General features: G+C 28.4%; 2 protein-coding genes across 2 annotated transcripts in view; one reads left to right on the forward strand and one right to left on the reverse strand.

The window, feature by feature from the left end:
* Positions 1–942: 942 nt before the first annotated feature.
* Positions 943–2210, reverse strand: LOC102599128 (beta-caryophyllene synthase-like). Its single transcript, XM_006363704.2, has 4 exons — positions 2113–2210; positions 1685–1804; positions 1304–1583; positions 943–1194 (listed from the first exon to the last, which is right to left on the reverse strand). The coding sequence occupies exons 2-4, from the start codon at positions 1781–1783 to the stop codon at positions 1097–1099; spliced, it is 477 nt and encodes a 158-aa protein (XP_006363766.1). The 5' UTR covers positions 1784–1804; positions 2113–2210; the 3' UTR covers positions 943–1096.
* A 10968-nt stretch (positions 2211–13178) lies between these two features.
* Positions 13179–18040, forward strand: part of LOC102592987 (25S rRNA (cytosine-C(5))-methyltransferase nop2-like) — an 8083-nt gene continuing 3221 nt past the window's right edge. The window contains exons 1-2 of the mRNA XM_015303605.1: positions 13179–13245; positions 15945–16174. Of these exons, the coding sequence (XP_015159091.1) occupies positions 16011–16174 (164 nt within the window). The 5' untranslated portion in view covers positions 13179–13245; positions 15945–16010. The remainder of the gene's footprint in view (positions 13246–15944; positions 16175–18040) is intronic.

An 18040-nucleotide genomic window follows, 5' to 3' on the forward strand; every position in this document is an offset into this window, starting at 1 on the left:
GCTATGTAAATTGTGAACTGTTAGGTTGGGCTAGTTTTATACAAATTTTAGTTGTGAAGGTTCGGTTGGGGTGTAAGGAGTACTTGTATTCTATCGCCTTAGCTCGTGTTTAGAGGTTTACTTGCTGAGTACCGTGTGGTTTGGTACTCACCCCTTGCTTCTACAAATTTTTGTAGGTTACGAGTCTGGATTTTTGTGGTACTTGTCATTCTCTTCTTTTCCAAGACTTCTTGGAGATTTGTGAGGTAGCTGCTTGTCAACTCAGCAGACCTTCTTACTTTTGTTTATGATCTTGTTCTACTCTAGAAACAATGTAATATGAGACTTGTATTTTTCTTTTGATTCAATTGTGATACTTTAGAGGCTTGTACACGTGACAACCAGATTTTGGGGGTATTTTTGAGTTGATTATAAAATTTCCGCATTTTATTGTAATGGTTGAGTTTTAGGCTGACTTGTCTTGGTGGGATAAGATGAGTGCCATCACGTCCATTTTTGGGTCGTGACTCTCATAGACCGATAACGAAGAAGTAATGATAGGAGTATATAAGAAATCATTCTCTAATATTACAAGTCTACATTGTACTTATTAGTCAACTTTCACCAAATAGGAATAATCAAATGTCACGTAATGCCCAAACCTCAATGAAGCACACAATCAAACGAGAATAAACGATATGATGAGATGTAATGCAAAACCATGAGATGATATGCATCAAAATGCCATGTGATCTCTCAATCGTATGTACAAATACTTCTCGTAAATTCTTTGAGAGTTTGTTATCAATGGATTTCATCATTTTCTTACTCAATAAGGGAGTTTGTCAATTACCTTGTGATATCACATAGCTCCCTTTTGTGCAACCTTTGTAAGATGTTGAAGTCCAATTTAGCAAAATTTAGTAACATTTCATTGTGTGATTCATCTTCTTGGTAAAATGATATGTATTTCCTTGTTCCTACCCTCACTATAATATTGTTGATTGGAAATTTCAGTGCGTTACTGACTTGAGTCGCAAGGGAATCGCTCAAATTAGGCAAAATTAGCTTCAAATGAGTAGTGGTGAAATTAATTGCTTCATCCAGAATTTCTTCATCATGTACTCTGAATTACGCTGCCTCGTACAAGCTCAATAATCCTTGTACGTCCCTGGCTAGTGCTTCCTTGCTCGTTAATGAATTTCCTAAAAGCATCTGCTCAGAAACATATAAGTGATCTGATTATGCAAATATTTTTTCACCAACAACTAAAACTCATCGCATAATGTCTAGTTGATATATGTTTGGGGAGGGGGGTACGTACCCGATGAGACATAATAACCTTGTTGACTAAGTAATCGAAAGCTTAGAGCAACAACATGAAGGTCACTTTCACCAAATTCACCAATCCATTCTTCATAATCATTAAAGATTTCACTCAATGATTCCTCAATATAATGCTCAAAATGGTATGCCACTCCAAGCAATTGTATTGTGTTGATGAGGTCAAATTTTTGCAATGAATTGGAAGGAGCCATCCCTAGCATTTTTCTCACTCCTCCTTTTTGGTCTTCATCTTCCTTCTCTTCCCATTCATTGGTTCCCTACACAAGTAAATTTCAAAATTTGTTACTATGCTATCTATACATATGATTTGTTAAAAATCATGAATAATATTCACAATATAAATCAAGCAATTAATTACCAAGAGATTAGCATAGGTAAGAAAATGGTCTCCCCAAACAGAAGGATGATGATTGGCACATTGACGTGTAATCTCCACTTCACCACAAAATCCAACCATTTTTCTTCTTCTTTAAAGTTACTATATAGTGAAGAGAAAAAAAAACAAAATTGAACAAATAGGTGTTAGTTTGAGCTCAAATGACAAACTTATAACGACCCGTAGGAAGGAAAATGGTTTCTAGAAAAATAAGTTTTTTTTAGTAGATGTTTGGACGTAAAAAATGTAAAATTTGAAAGAAAAAAAAAGTAATATTTGTTTTCTAAGTTAATTAAAATGGTAATTGAAAACATATTCCACACTTACTAGTCACTTTTTATAAGCAAAATATACATATAGCAAGCTACTTCCATGCAATACTGAATTATTAAAAGAAAATCAGAATATACCTTCTAATTTCTTGCTAGTTACTTGGCTCTCTTTTAAAACTAAGAAAGTGTGTCCCTGCTATTTATAAAGCTTTAGAATACCATTAAGTTAATTAATAATCCATCCTCCGTTCAATTTTACCTGTCCATTATTTTAAAATGAGATTTTCATTTTTATTACTTGTCACTTTTAATATGTATCAAGAAAAGACAATTTTTTCATATATTTTCCAAATCATTTTTCAAGACTTATTACTAAATATTAACTAATAAGAATAGTGTGATAATATAGTCATATCAGTTATTATTTTGTTAATAGGTACTCTTTTGTTCCTTTTTGTTTGTCATGTTGCGCTTTTTGAGAGTCAAATTGTCTAATTATCAAAGCTAAATAAGATTACATTCATTTAATATTTTAAAATAAAATTTTAAATATTCAAAAGCTATATGGAAATTAAAGTACTATAAATTATAATTTTTTCTATCAATATGATGAAAAAATATATCTAAAAATATTTAGTTAAAATTCATATCGTTTGACTCTCAAAAAAAAAACTATGACAACTTAAAAAGAACTGAGTGGTATGTTATATCCAAACATTACAAATGCTCATCATATAATAAAGTTCTTATACTAATTAACAGTAAATGAAAGGCAGTCGTTGTTTAATAGAGGTGTGCATTAATGAATGACACCAATTCAAGTCCATTGTGGGATCTCATTTGAATCCTCCCTTGTTTTTGCTCTAACAAGTGGATTAAATGCTACTTTCTCTCCCTTTTAGCTTTTACTCCTTCCGTCTATTTTTAATTATCATAATTTTTTTATAGAATTAAACTTTGACTATTATTTTTCGATATAATTTTTCATTATATTGATATACAAAAAAAATGCAATTTATACATAGCATTTTTCATATAGGTTTTGAATATCTGAATTTTTTTGTTTAAAATATCAAATTAGTGTAATCTAATTTAACTTTAAAAGTTAATCAAATTGACTTTCAAAAAACGCAACATGACAATTAAAAGTGGAGGGAGGTAGTATGATTTACTTTTTTTTTTAATTAGTCTGAAAAAATGATGTATTTCTATATATTAATAATAATTTAAGTTAAAAAATTCTCATTTTATCTTAATGAAATGATTTATAGTCACATAAACATCTATGAGTTATTTTACACCATAAATTTTATAAGTCTTTCTTTTTTTCGTAAGCTCTGTATCAAGTCAAATTACGTCACATAAATTAGAACGGAGGAAGTACATAATTTTAAAAAAATAAAATTGGAATTACACATTAATATGCACAAACAAATTGTTTTCGAACCTGAAACATCTGGTTAAGAATGAAGGAGAACTTACCACTCATAAATTAGTTTAATTCGCAGCCCTTACAAAGTTATTTTTAATTCTATGTCATTTTTATTAATTTTTTTAAATATTTTTACATATAAAAACTTGAAACAGTCATTTTTTTCGTTTCTGTTGTATAAGTTTGATAAGAAATTATGTTCTTCATGTGGTGTAAAACGTGGTACACAGTAGGAACGTTAATAATATTTAATCTCTATTTTATTTTATATAACATTTTCCTTCTTATGTAACAATTTTAAGAAAAGTGAAAGGATACATTATTGTTAAAATTTATTGTCAAATAAAAATAAATAAAATCTCACTACAAATTAATAAAACGCGTTGCGTCTGTAAGACTATGATGGAAGAACCACTTGTTTAAGAACATGATTGAAGATAAAGAAGTTATTGTCATGGTTAAACGTCAAATTCAGAGAAGAAATTAGAATTTTAATTTTATGAATCTTAAATTTTATAATAACAATTTTAAATAATAATAATTAATTTTTAAATTTAATATTTTATATATATATAATAAATTTCTTAAAATCCAATCCCTTTCAATAGACACACTGTAATTAATCTTCAAGAAAAGTTGAGTACCCCTTCGTTTCCAAAACCCGCTGCTTCAAACCCACTTGCTTGTAAAAATTAATTTTTTAATTTTTAATTTTATTTTAAAATGAACTTTCTTAAATCTTACTTAAAGTGAGAATTTGCTTATAAATTATTTCTAACTCACTTTTCTTTATTTTTGCAATAACCATAACCATATATAACTCAAAATATAATAGTTCTAATTTTATCTTTAATATGATAGCTTCGAAAACTTTAATCTTAACCTCAATTATTGATGATATTGAAATTATTTATGAGTAGTTGAGGGTGAACTAGGATATTCAAACTGATCATGAATTTTTTGTTTTTTTTTGTTTGTGTCTCATGCAATTAATGCAAGTTGCGTGGTGATTTGGGTCTTTATAAGTTTTGGGTCACTAATTGTGAAATAAAATACTAACGTCTTGTACAACTTGTGTAGTTAATTATCTGAGGCACATAATAAAATTTTTTTGTCACCAACAACTCTTTTTGTCCACTTTTATTTGTTATTATTTCTTTTTATAGAGTCAAACTATAAAATTTTGACTAACATTTTACAATATATATTTTTTCACTAAATTAATATGTAAAAAAATGCAATTTATAATATTTTTCATATAGTTTTGTAATATCTAAATTTTTTGTTTAAAATATCGAATTAATATAATCTAATTTAACTTTAAAAATTAATCAAATTGACTTTTGGAGGATATAGTGAGGCAACATCGGGACTCATATTTTGTGGGCTCCTTGAATTTCGCTTATTAGGGAAGCGCTTTTTATAAAAAAAAATTCATATCGAGGGTTTGAATTTGAAACTTCTTGTTAAGAAAGGAGAGGTTTCATTCACTGCACCATATTCTTTGACCATGACTTTGTTTTTTGTTAATACTAGTGAAGAAAAATTAGTGTTGTATACATGCTCAATATTTATTTATAAATATTATTTTTTAGGTGGTGTTAGTTAAGTGATTTTAATTTTTTTTAATTGAAAAATAAGTTATATATTTTTCTGTGATCGTAAATTATCTCATTATTGTAAATAAATATTAAAATATTATTAATATTAATAAATTTTAAGTGGTGTTTGATTAAATGATTTTTAAGTTTTGCTCTAAATTAAATACAATTATATATATATATATATATGATCTTGGAAGGAGAACATGAGTTCACGTGAACTCGAAGACCCCATCTTGGATACGCCAAGATCCTCCAAAGATTTTTATTTATTTTGGTCCTACCTAACATAATAATTAATAGTGAATAAAACATGTTATGCACGAAAGAGACTCGTAGCTCCTTTTGGAATTAAGTACCAAGCATGTCAAAAGAATTACATAAAGCTAATTCAGGGTTCTTCAGCTCTTGCCAATAAAATCTAAATTATCGATATTGTTTGTTAAGAACAACAAAATTTTTGCTCCTTATAAATATACCTTAATTCTTTCGTATAAACATCACCAACGCACAATGATATTTTTATGTTGATAAAAAATGATAGTTTCAAATATATACAATAAAGTAACTAATTTACAATAAATATAGTCATGTTTTTAATTATATATAAAAAGAAAAAATTACGCGGATAAGCAAATATATACTAGTTAATTAGCTAACATAACTATAGTTTCCATTAATTACCATTTGCAACTTAATTTTAGCTATCATTATGTGCATCTCTCTCCTTTTTTCCTCTCTCTCGCCTCTCTCCTCTTATATACATATAAAAATACAAATTATACATATACAACTATATGACAGATATACATATACAATTCGCCTCTCTCCACTTATGTCCTCTCTCGCTCGCATCTCTTCTCCCTCTCCCAATCTCGCTCGCCAAATATACAAATACATATGTATATTAGTTACATATATACAATTATTTGACAGATTTACATATACAATTCGACAAATATACATATAAAATTCGTCTCTCTCCACTCTATGCCTTCTCTAGCTCGCCCATCTTCTCCCTCTCCCAATCTCGCTCGCCTATCTCCTCCTACCTCTAACATGTAGCTACAAATCGTAATTAGCAAATTATAGCTATGAAACCTAATTAAGTTTACTTTAGTGGCTATTTGCGAAATTTATAGTAAAAAATCATAGAAAATAAACACTGATTAGACAATATAGTTTACTTATACACTGAGTATACATTATTATACACTCAAATATAACTTAATTATACATGAAATATACATTGGTTATTCAATTTCGACCAACTCAAAATCACCTCTAGGAAGTCCCGAATTTTAGATATGAAATTTTCTCGACATTTCGAGTTCTTTGATATGTAATTCACTTGAAATGATTCACGTTTGCGATACGATAAATTTTTAAATCAAAATTTTGAATTTTTTTTTATCATGAAAGAAGAAGGAAGGAAGACCAAAAGCAACAAAAAGAAAAGGAAAAAGAAGAAATATACCGTAACTTTAGAACAAATTTAATTTATTCATAGGTCTTGGCAACGCATGACCAGGACTTGCATAAAAAGTTCATCGATACATTTTTGTTTTACAATGATCCAAACTGGTCCACATCAACTCCATATGATTTTAAATTTGATATCCCACCTTCTAATAACAATTTTTAGTAGTTAGATTCAATCTAAACCTGCAAAAGTTAATAAAATTGGTGTGCTTCAAAAAAGTTCAACCAACCTAATCCAAATCAGCCACAAATAAGTAATGAGTCTTCAATTTCTACCCATTATAAAGTAGAGAGAGAAGAGCCTGTTTGAATTAACTTATTTTAATTGTTTTTAAATCAAAATAATTTAAAAGTACTTTTAGAGTGTTTGGATCAATCTAATAAGTTTTAAGTCAAAAGTCAAAAATAAAAAAATCAATTCAAACAGACTCTAATTATGAGGAGCGAAAATTCGAATGGATACTCATACTTGAAAAATAATAAAGTGAAAATTACAAAAGTATACTACTTAAGACTTTAATTAACAAAATATCAATGTACTTCTATTTAATTACAAACATAGTTTTTAAATTACATACATAACAAATTAATTAATTTTCGTTTTTAAGTTTATTTATTTTTTCAGATTTTTCTCTCTCATGCTTTTTGATTAACGTGCATTTAATATGGAGTATAATTAGGGTATTAAATTTTTCCAATATTATCTCTCCTATTATAGTTCCATATCTACAGGTTTCATTGATTATTATTGGGATCATATTTATTTTCTTCCTTTTTTGATATAATTTTTTTATGTTACCAATAAAGTTGATGTAGCCATAGGTGAGATAGTTTGTAGGAAATTTCCTTCAACTGCCAAGCGTCTAATTAAACTCTTCATATACTTCATATTCAATGTTTCATGTTGGTATATATTACCAGAATATCATTGTTGGATATTGTGTTAATTTTGGAGTTTAACTACCTTTATTTGGTTCATTATGTTGGTTAATTTCTTGTGAGAATTTATTGCGAGTTTGTTATAAATCAAAAATGTGTGTTTTTGGTATATAATATAACTATGTGTGAGATTGGTATATAATACCAATATGTCAGACACTGTATGCCAGCATTATTACATGTTTTAACGTAAGTAGTAGTTAAAAGATTTGATGTATGATGTGGGCATGTAATACCAACATTTCATTTAAAACAGAATCATTTATTTTTTCATGTCGGTATAAATTACCAGAATATCAGCCACTATATACACCAATGTTTACTATTATTTTTGTTTACACAATTATACCAATTGTGTATGTGCTGGGTATTTATAGTGAAACCATTATTTTTTAACATTTTTATCATTATTATACATAATTTCTTACGTTAATGATGTCTAATATAAACCAAACTTTTCACTTTAACTAGCTTTAAGGGTATTCAATGTTTCAGGCTAGTATATTATACCATAATATCATCTAGTATATACCCCTCATTTATTACCAATATTTGTGCATATTTCATCACAAGTACACCTAATCGGTACGTGATAGTCATTATTTACATCCATTTTTGTTAACATTTTTCTGTACTTCTCCAAAATTATACCAAAAAATTTACGTTAATGATGTGTATTAATTTTGGTTCCAAACAAAAAAATTTTTACTCTAAGTAATGTTATCAATTCAATTTTTATCAATATTTGTGTTATTTCACAATAAGCACACCAATTGTGCTACATTTTTTTTGGTATGTTACACTAACATTCACTCATTAATTACAACACAATTTTTTTGAACATGTTGCATTTATCTAAGTCACCTAGAACACAACACTGTATGACAAACACGACAATATCAAACTTGTATGTCAAACATGAGAATATCAAAGATATGCCAATTAAATCATCAATAATATAAATAAACTAATCAAGAGTAACCAAATTAGATAAAAGTGCATTTATCAGTCTTAAAAAAATTCAGAATTGTTGAAAGAAAACATCAACAATAATAATTGAAATACAACAATGTTAATTCTGATAAGCAAATTTGGGGAAAGTCTTTTTGTTATGCCCTGATGTACCACATTTACTACAAGTAACTTTACTCCTCTTGTATTTTCCTTCGTTGAATCCCTTCTTACGGTCATTGCTTGGTGGTTTGCCTGGTTGTTTCCTTGTAATAACCCATATCGTTATGAATCTTCATTGGTGGAGATGGTCCACTCACAACATATTTTAGTTCTAAATGAAATATTGGTGTGTCCACACCTAATTGGGAAGCAATAGTAGTAATTAAGTCTTCATGTTTTGTGTTTGCATCATATGTTACTCCTTCAATATCGTAATCAACATATCTACCTGGCTTAGATCAAAACATATTTGAAGTCAATCTCATCAATCAGCCTGGTCAATGCAATGTATTAAAATAATATAGCCTGATTTAAAGAGTTCTCTCCAATAATTATTCAATATATGTGCCACAAAATTCATAAATTACACTATTAAGTTATTTTTTGAGTTATCAAAATGATCTATATAAAGCAGAATAAATATGAACACCATCATTATGTACCAAAAACTCCACTATGAAAAACACCATAAAAATCAGAATCTTAGCAAATTGGCAGACCATTATGTTTAGTAAATAAAAACGATCAATTACACCAAATAACTTACCAATATAAAATATTCTAACAAATAGAATTAATATGACACCATCATTATGTACCAAAAAAACAACAAATTGAATGACACCAATTAAATATTATTATTTTCACCCAATAACTTAACAATCCAAATTATCTACCAAAATATAATCAATATGCACACCATCATTAACATTCTGAATGACACCTTAAAAATCAGAAATACATCACACTGTACGACCAACATGTTCAATATTTAAAAACGATCATTCAACCAATTTACTAACCATAAGCACTAAAACTGCTTTCTATTCTTAACCTACAAACCCTAGAAAACAAACCAAAGAAAAACTTTTCCCAAAAAAAATAATCGAAATTGCTAAACAATAACAAAAAAAACCCATTAATTAAAAGCTTCAAAATTACACCATTTTTAACGTCGTTTGTTAGATTGTAACAAAAAAAACCATATCCAACATAGTATACTACAACATAACGATCATGATTTTTCACGTAGAAAAATCACTTAAAAAAACAACAATCAAATATTGATTTATCAATATTACCTGATGCGTCCCAATGTCCTTTATGGTGAATTAGGATTGAATAATTATTGGTATCCATGATTGAAGTGCGTCTAGAATGAGTAGTAAGAGATTTTTATTTTTGTTAAGAAACCTTTTATTGTTAGGAGAGAATATATATAACCAATCTGAGCAAATCGTTGAATATGAAAAATTGAGAAAAAAAGGGGAACGGCTGGAGCACTAAATTGGACGTGTTTTATTATGTTTTATTATTATTATTATTAAAACATAACTTTGAAAAAAAACTAATGCTATTTGGGTGGAAAAAAAAGTGTTGCTATATAGTCGTAATTATGGTACTTAATATGTATACTTAAATTTTTTGCCCAATAATAAATTAGAAATAATGTGACTCAACTGACCTAGGCCCATTATTTGTTCATGAATTAGATCAATATGGATGATCCAGCCTGCTTCTTCTTTGCATTCAATGTCATGTCCCTTTTTTTTTTTAAGTTTTTCATCCGATATTTGATGTATGGTACTACTACTCATATTCCACTATTCCGGATTCCAGATTACATTCAATGCCATATTTATACATACTTATACATATAATATGCGCGCACATTGTATACAATTGAGCAGGACTACAATTGAGTGTATATGTCTTATATTATAACTATTCTATCGCTATTAAGTGAATTGTTGGGCCTTTTGTTATAGTTTAAAATAGAAAAAATTGTATGAAATAACAAACTATTAATTCAAATTAAATGTTATAGTCATAGTTTCTTTTATTTGTAATTCGCAGTAAACATTCCATGTTTTTGGTCATCTCATTTGTATACCGAATATACAAATGCAGGACTCATTTGTATACCGAAATATACAAATACAGGACCCATTTGTATACCAAAATATACAAATAGACCCAAATACATATTTTTTATGTATATGTATACCGAAATATACAGATTAATAGCCATAGCAAACATAAAGTTTGCTATGGAGCGCAATTATACAAACTATAGCTATAACATATACAAATATAATTTTTATGTTTGCTAAACCTAAAATTTACTCACTAAAATAAGTGGATTGTACAAAGTTTAAGAGAGTCATTGGAAATTTTATTTTATTTTCACCTCTCATTTACATTTTTTAAATAATTTTAAGAGAATTAATTATTCATATTTATGATTTTACTTTGAATTATTTGTATATAATTTTTAAATAGTTTAAAAATAACAAAAATGGCAAGAGTGAAAACTGGTGTTCAATTTAAAAATAGTTTAAGAAAACTTGTTAAAACTTTTGATATGTTTTATTAGTTAATATATATGGTGTGATTTTCTCTAGTTTTTATTGTCAGAAGTTTAGAACATTATAATTATAAATATAGAGATTCGATCCTTCTCTATTTTTATTTTTAGTTTCAAATTCTTGCTCGAATTAAATACACATGTCATAATTTGAAATTAATAATTAAAATTCGACTAACTAAAATAAGTCTTAATAATTATTTACATAATTAATTACTTTCATATATTTACTCCTAAAATATTCTTACAATCTCATAAAAAATTAGATCTACATTTTATATTTCTTAAATATATTTTAAAAAATTCTTTCTTGACTGGAGTAAATTTTTACCGTGCATAAAATATGCTTACTTCGTTCTTTTTATTTTATTTTAAAAATAATATAAGTTAAAGTTTTATTTTTTTATTTGAGTATTCAAAAGAACCCATGTCTAGATAATAGGTCCTTTGTTTTGATCCTAATATTTAAAATATATCATGCCATACTTTTAATTTTTATTTCTGACAAATATTATTTTGTAAATTTCTTTAAATTTTTATCATCATTTTTCTAATTACTCAAGGTAAGAAAGAAAAGTTTTTAATATATTTAGAAACAATATAAAGCTAAGATATAATATAAATGTACAATTGTGGGGTTGTAAAAATATTTTAGAAGCAACAATATGAAATTAATTAATTATTTTAATCACATGATCACAATTTTACTTTGATTATTTAAATATCAATCATTTGTTTTAAACTATGATATATATCTCTAATCCAGGCAAAAATTAAGAAAAAATGCAGAAAAGAGAAATGGTGGAGCATAATTCATAAAATTCATAGTTTTTTCCACAAGAATTTTCATATTGCAAATCAAAGCGTCAAACTTATAATCTTACTATTCTAGAAGAAAATATAGTTGAAAAGTACATACTTCATATTTCAAATTTTGATAAATAATACTTTGAAGTAGCCAAAAAAATATTTTGAAATCAAGTCTTGAAACTTCTAGAATTAGATAATATTGTTTTAACTTTTAAGTAGTATAGTAATTGCTATTTTTCTTATTTGGCTATATTGATAGTTTTTAAATTATTTGTTTAAAAATTTAATACGTCAACTAGAAAATATAAATCTGATTATAACTTTATAACTTAAAAAAAAAAACTTAAAAAATGAAATTAGCTATAAATTTGTTAGCAATTCCTAGCTAACTCATTGCTAAAAGCTTCTACATGATTGAATTTTCTTATAATTTATAGCTAAATAAGATTAACATAAAATTTGTATTGTTCAGTTATAATTTTTTTATTTGTCGCTAATCTTTATTCTCTAATAATATTATTTATTTAAAATTCAAGGTCTCTTATTAAAATTTAAATTTTAAATCATAAAAACTCAAGCCGCCCCTAATTTATAGTCTTCATTTACACTTTATGTCACTTATATGATGTGGAAATCTTTAGCAATTGGAAATAGTACCATTAGACAAGTCTTTTGTTTCTAGCAGCTAAAATACCATACTATATATTTTTCAAGGCTATCTTCTTAATAAATAAATCTAATCATGTCTATTTGTTAAGATCCAATCTGTCATAAATGAATATATTATTTAGTTCTGATCTAAGCCTTTACGTAAGCAATCGCGAAAGAGTGGAACACGAAGCTACTAATTTTTTTTCGATTAATTAAAATATAACAATCGCGATATACGTTTTAAAAATCCAAAATAGTAATGTTCTAGACTTAAGCATTTACATTAAGGAATTTGCTTAATTTTAAAAATTAAGAGGAATTTTGACTAAAATAGTATGTTATGATTCTTAAGAATTAAGAAGAATTATTTAGAATCAACTTTTAAAAGCTAGAATATTAATCATCTTTTTTCATCGCAATTTATGTGATGTTGTTTGATTTAACACAAATTTTAAAAAAAAGAGATTTTCGAAACTTATGATTTAAAATAAGTCATAGTTGTATAACTATAAATAATTTCATTACAAATAAAATAAATATTTTAAAATTAAATTACTACTCAATAGATGTACAATAGATTGTTCTTTTTAAGACTTACTTAAAAACGTGAATCATAAAATTGATAGAGAGATAATAATAAATTATTAATAAAGTGGATGAAGACAAGAGAGGAGGATGAACACTGGGTCCCCAACTCCCCAACATAGTACATATAAATGCACTATTATTTTTCTGAAATTAAGAAGTGAAAAATACTCTCAAGAGGAACACCAAGCCTTCCTAAGGCTAAAAGAAGGTCTCTTTTGAATTTTGAGGTATTAATTCTTATTAACCAAAAATCTATCTTTATTTACCATCTATTTGGATATGCTCATTCTTGTTTTTATATACTAATATTGGTGATCTTTTGATGTGTTTATTATGGATAAAAGAGAAGTATGTGTTTGTGTTTAATTGAAATCACGTTATTTAAAATCTATAAATTTTTTATATTTTATATGCTTTTCGTTTCATTTTATTTGTTCCATTTATTAAAAATAGATTTTTTTTATCTGTTCTCTTTAGTCAAACAATAGAAGTTTATTATTTTCTTCCAATATTATCCTTATCGTTAAGTAACACTACTAAAAACAAAATGTTATTCAACTATAATTCAATGTTTGGTGAGATAAGATTTGATCATATTCAGAATTAAGTTTGAGATTAGATATATATAGTGTTTAATTAACAATATAAATTTATCTTAATTCTGAGATATCAGACCTTATTCCGCCTACCAAACAATCCAATATCAAATTACACTTAGATTTCATTTCAGTAATTGACAAAAGCATCTATGTAATAATCAATTCCCTATTAAAGTATAAATAGAAAATCCAAGTTTCTACTTCTTTAATCCCAACTCTTTTTTGTTTTTTATTCCAATTAGAATATGGTAAATTAATTCCTTAGCACATATGAAAAATGTGGTCTGGGGAGAAATTTTAGAAACAAATTTTCACTTCTTATATATAAACCAAAAAGTTTTCTAATTATTTGAACAAATCTACATTTTAGATGCAGGTGTTATTGCAACTACTTATGTAATGTATCGCATTGCCCTAACATACAAGCTAACTTGGCTTGTACATATCAATGAATATGTTGCACTACACTCACTCTTCATTGCTACATTATGATTCATCCAATTGGGATTTGCTAAAAGGAGCTCAAGCTACTACAAATATAAATTATGCAATGGAGGCAACCAAAAATCTATCAAGCATTACTAGAAGAATATTATCAATTTGACGATGATCTAGATAATTCATAAGCGCAATTTGGAAGTATTCAAACGAATGCATCTATGAGGAGAAAGATCGATAAACGATCTTAAGATAAATGTGTATTTTGGTACGAAAACAAGCTCTCAAAGACGAATACCAAAGGCTATTTGCTTGGGATATGTTAAATGATTTAGCATGAGTCGTGGCAAGTATTTTCAGTTGAGGTTTGAACATTTAACGTATAAAGTTTAAACTCCAATTCAAAATACTTACCACGACTCGAGCTGAACATCTAACCTATGCTAAGTAAGTAATTTTTGGAATTCATCTTTCAAAACATGTTTTTATACCAGAAAACACCTTTATCTTGAGATCCTTTATCGATCTTTCTCCACATAGATGCACTCATTTGTATCCCTCCAATATGTAAGCCTTTTGTAGAAAATTAAATTTCATATATATATATATAGACTTTGTATTCTTTATGATGTTTCAATCTGATTGCTGATCGAATATGACAAATTCCATGAGAAAGTTAAATTTTGGATAGGGAAGCTAAGTCTTATATGTCTATGTAAAGCAAGAATAATATTTCAATTATATAGAAGACTCATAGCATAAACGAAAAATGACATTTTTTTCGTAAATTTGATTTTATATAATGTAAAATTATAATCATATATGATGTATGAGAGGTTAAAATGAAATTCTAGAAAGATCTAATTTTCTATTTCAAGCTCCTCCAGAAAAGACTTATTCCACATGTGACACAAGACATTTTAGTGCAACTTCTCGAAGCAGATCAACATAGATTTAGTTATCCAAATTGATAATAACATGGAAGTAGATATTGGAGGGTAAAAAACTTGGATTTTCACTCAATTTTAGATAATTGATCATCGCATTCAATTATTTAACTTTGTTATGTCTTTTAAAAGTTATTCAACTTTATTGAATTGACTTTCCGGGTATTATTTTTTAAAATATAATTTTTGATAACTATTTAATGACGTGACAATCATAAATTTTAAATTTTTTTTTTAAGATTTTACAATCAGTATTGAGGAACTTTTGCATATAGCCACTTAAAAATAGCCTAATTACTCTCCATAGTTATTGTTTGATAATTACAATTCGTAGCTACATGTTATAAGGAGGAGAGAGGCGAGTGAGAGAGGGAGGAGAGTGGGAGAGAGGTGAAGTGTATATGTATATCGGTTAGATAATTGTATATTATACATATGTATTTGTATATATGACAAGCGAGATTGGTTGTATATATGACAAGCGAGATTGGGAGAGGGAGGAGAGAGGCGAGCGAGATTGGGAGAGGGAGGAGAGAGGTGAGCGAGAGTGGGAGAAGAATTTCATTTAGATTTGAGGTGAAAGAGTTGAAGCACCTACCTGTAAGCCATAAAGGAAGTCTACATATACTATATCTGTAAAACTAAAATTTTGACATAACTAAATAGTGTAATTTTTGGTGAAAGCTGGGGCTCGGCGGCAGAATTCTCAACATTAGCTAAATATATTTGTTTTTGTGTGTGATAATAAAATGAGCTATTCTGAAATTAAAAATAATAATTGTTATATGATTATCAGTTTAGGTAGAGATATTGATGGAGGCTATTATTGATTCTTGTGATATAAGTTGGTGAAAAGGCAAACTTCTGTTGTTGTTTGGGATACTTATGTGAAACAAGGTTCGTAACAGGCTATTTTTCTTTGCTTTGTCATTTATGTTGCAGATGATGGTTCCGATTCTGATTCAGATGCAGATGATACTGATCTTGTAAGGAAGTCAAAAGCTATTGATGATGAATGAAAGGAAAAGAGAGGAGGAGGATGGTGATTTAGAATTGCAGCTCAATATTAAAGAAGAAGCTGATGAGTTCAGACTGCCAGCACCTGAGGCTTGCATAATGTTCAAGTTCTTGATTAGAGGTTTTACTTGTCAGATGGGAAAAATTATGAATGCTAAATGTCACGACCCAAACCGAGTCGTGAGTGGCACCCACACTTAACTTCCTAAGTGGGCGAACCAAGGAATCTAACCCCAACATATATCAATAATTCAACTACGAATAACAATATAAATGCGGAAGCTCAAAACTTGTTAAAGTAACCAATCAAATCACCCTCTAAAGTCAATTACACATTATCCCCAAAACCTGAAAGTCATCACATCAAAGACATCTAATCTTCAAATACTAAGTCTAAGAGTATTAAAAACACCAAAATAAATGAATAAAATAGTTTATGTCCGAAAACTAAGGACATCATGTCATGACCAAGAGAATCCAACACGAGTTGGAATGAATAGCTCACCCTGGAGCTTGATATGCTGAGACTAGCTAGCGCTGAGGGGGAGTCAAAGTCGCTGGTACACTCGCTGCACTCCATAAAAGGAAAACAAAGAAAAATACAAGTAGGGCTCAATACGGGACAACATGTACTGAGTAGGTATCATCGGCCAACCCAAAATAGAAACTAATATACAATGAATAATAGTATAAAGTCAACTATAGCACTTAGCAGGTGATAAGAAACAACAACATGAACAAGTGACAGTTGAAGCAAGTACGTAATCAATCACAATATCAAGCACACACACGAGGACTCATGCCTCCACATCACACTCGTTTGGGAAATGCGTTCATTGAGATTGAGTACATTAAGTTAATTCAATATCTTTTTCCTTTAATGTTACCGTGTCAGAACGTGACACTCCGATCCAAAAATATCGTGTCGGAACGTGACACTCCGATCCAAAAAAACTGTGTCGGAACGTGATACTCCGATCCAAAAATATCGTGTCGGAACGTGACACTCCGATCCAATAATATTATTAATTTATCACTTATTATCATCACTTTTCAATTCATTAATAATATTACATCAAGCCTTCTTTATTCAAGGCATCACTTCGATAGGGAGGTTTTCAGATTATAAATCTCACGGTCTCAGGATTTTAGACCAATCACAAACCACACAACCAAGCCACACAATCACTCAATCAAGTACATAGAGAACTTCACAGTATCATTCAATGCATATCAATCGCTATTAAGAGTTTATCTATCAAATAGAATAAACCATAACCTACCTCCACCGAAGAACCGAAGTCAAGCAAGCTACTTTTCCAATACTTTTTGCTTTCTTCCATGACTCCGAACCTTTCCAATCTATCAAGTAGATATGCATAATTTGTAAGTTAACGAATCTATTAACACTCATATTATTCTGTGTCTCTCCTAAACCCAAAAACTCACCTAATTCTATAATCAATTTAATATATTCTTGAGTCATACCAAGATAACTATAGAAACATTGGAACATTTACTTAAGTGCCACTAACAGTAACCCCAACTACGAACATAAACAACTGAGAAAACAATTTAACAGCCCCATGACCCAATCAAATTTTAACATATAAATATTAACGTGTGCTACCAATCATTACTCTGTCTGGCCTAACTTTTCTCTCAACCTTCATCGGACAACAATTACTATACATATGCCAATTAATACTCCCACTTTAGAATAAAATAATGGGAAAATGCATAAGTACCCCTTAGCCTATGCCCAAAATTCCTGAGACACACCTAACCTTTACTAAGGTCCTATTACTTCTCGAACTTATTTTATATATAATTTTCTACCCCTTTTCGGCCTACGTGGCACTATCCTTGAAAAAAATGTCAACATGCGCTGGGCCCACAAGACAGTGCCATGTAGGCCAAAAAGGGGTAAAATATTACATATAAAATAAGTTCGGGGGGGGTAATAGGACCTTAGTAAAGGTTAGGTGTGTCTCAGGGATTTTGGGCATAGGCTGGGGGGG

Source organism: Solanum tuberosum, unplaced genomic scaffold (assembly GCF_000226075.1).
Source record: "Solanum tuberosum cultivar DM 1-3 516 R44 unplaced genomic scaffold, SolTub_3.0 scf00458, whole genome shotgun sequence".
NCBI lineage: Eukaryota > Viridiplantae > Streptophyta > Magnoliopsida > Solanales > Solanaceae > Solanum > Solanum tuberosum.

What these genes read in the sequence shown, in the direction of transcription:
- LOC102599128 (XM_006363704.2), bottom strand. Translation starts at nt 1,783, where the DNA reads ATGGTTGGATTTTGTGGTGAAGTGGAGATTACACGTCAATGTGCCAAT. An exon ending in TTACCTATGCTAATCTCTTG is followed by an intron (nt 1,584 to 1,684) that starts GTAATTAATTGC and finishes TTACTTGTGTAG; the next exon opens with GGAACCAATGAATGGGAAGA. An exon ending in AGGTTATTATGTCTCATCGG is followed by an intron (nt 1,195 to 1,303) that starts GTACGTACCCCC and finishes GTTTCTGAGCAG; the next exon opens with ATGCTTTTAGGAAATTCATT.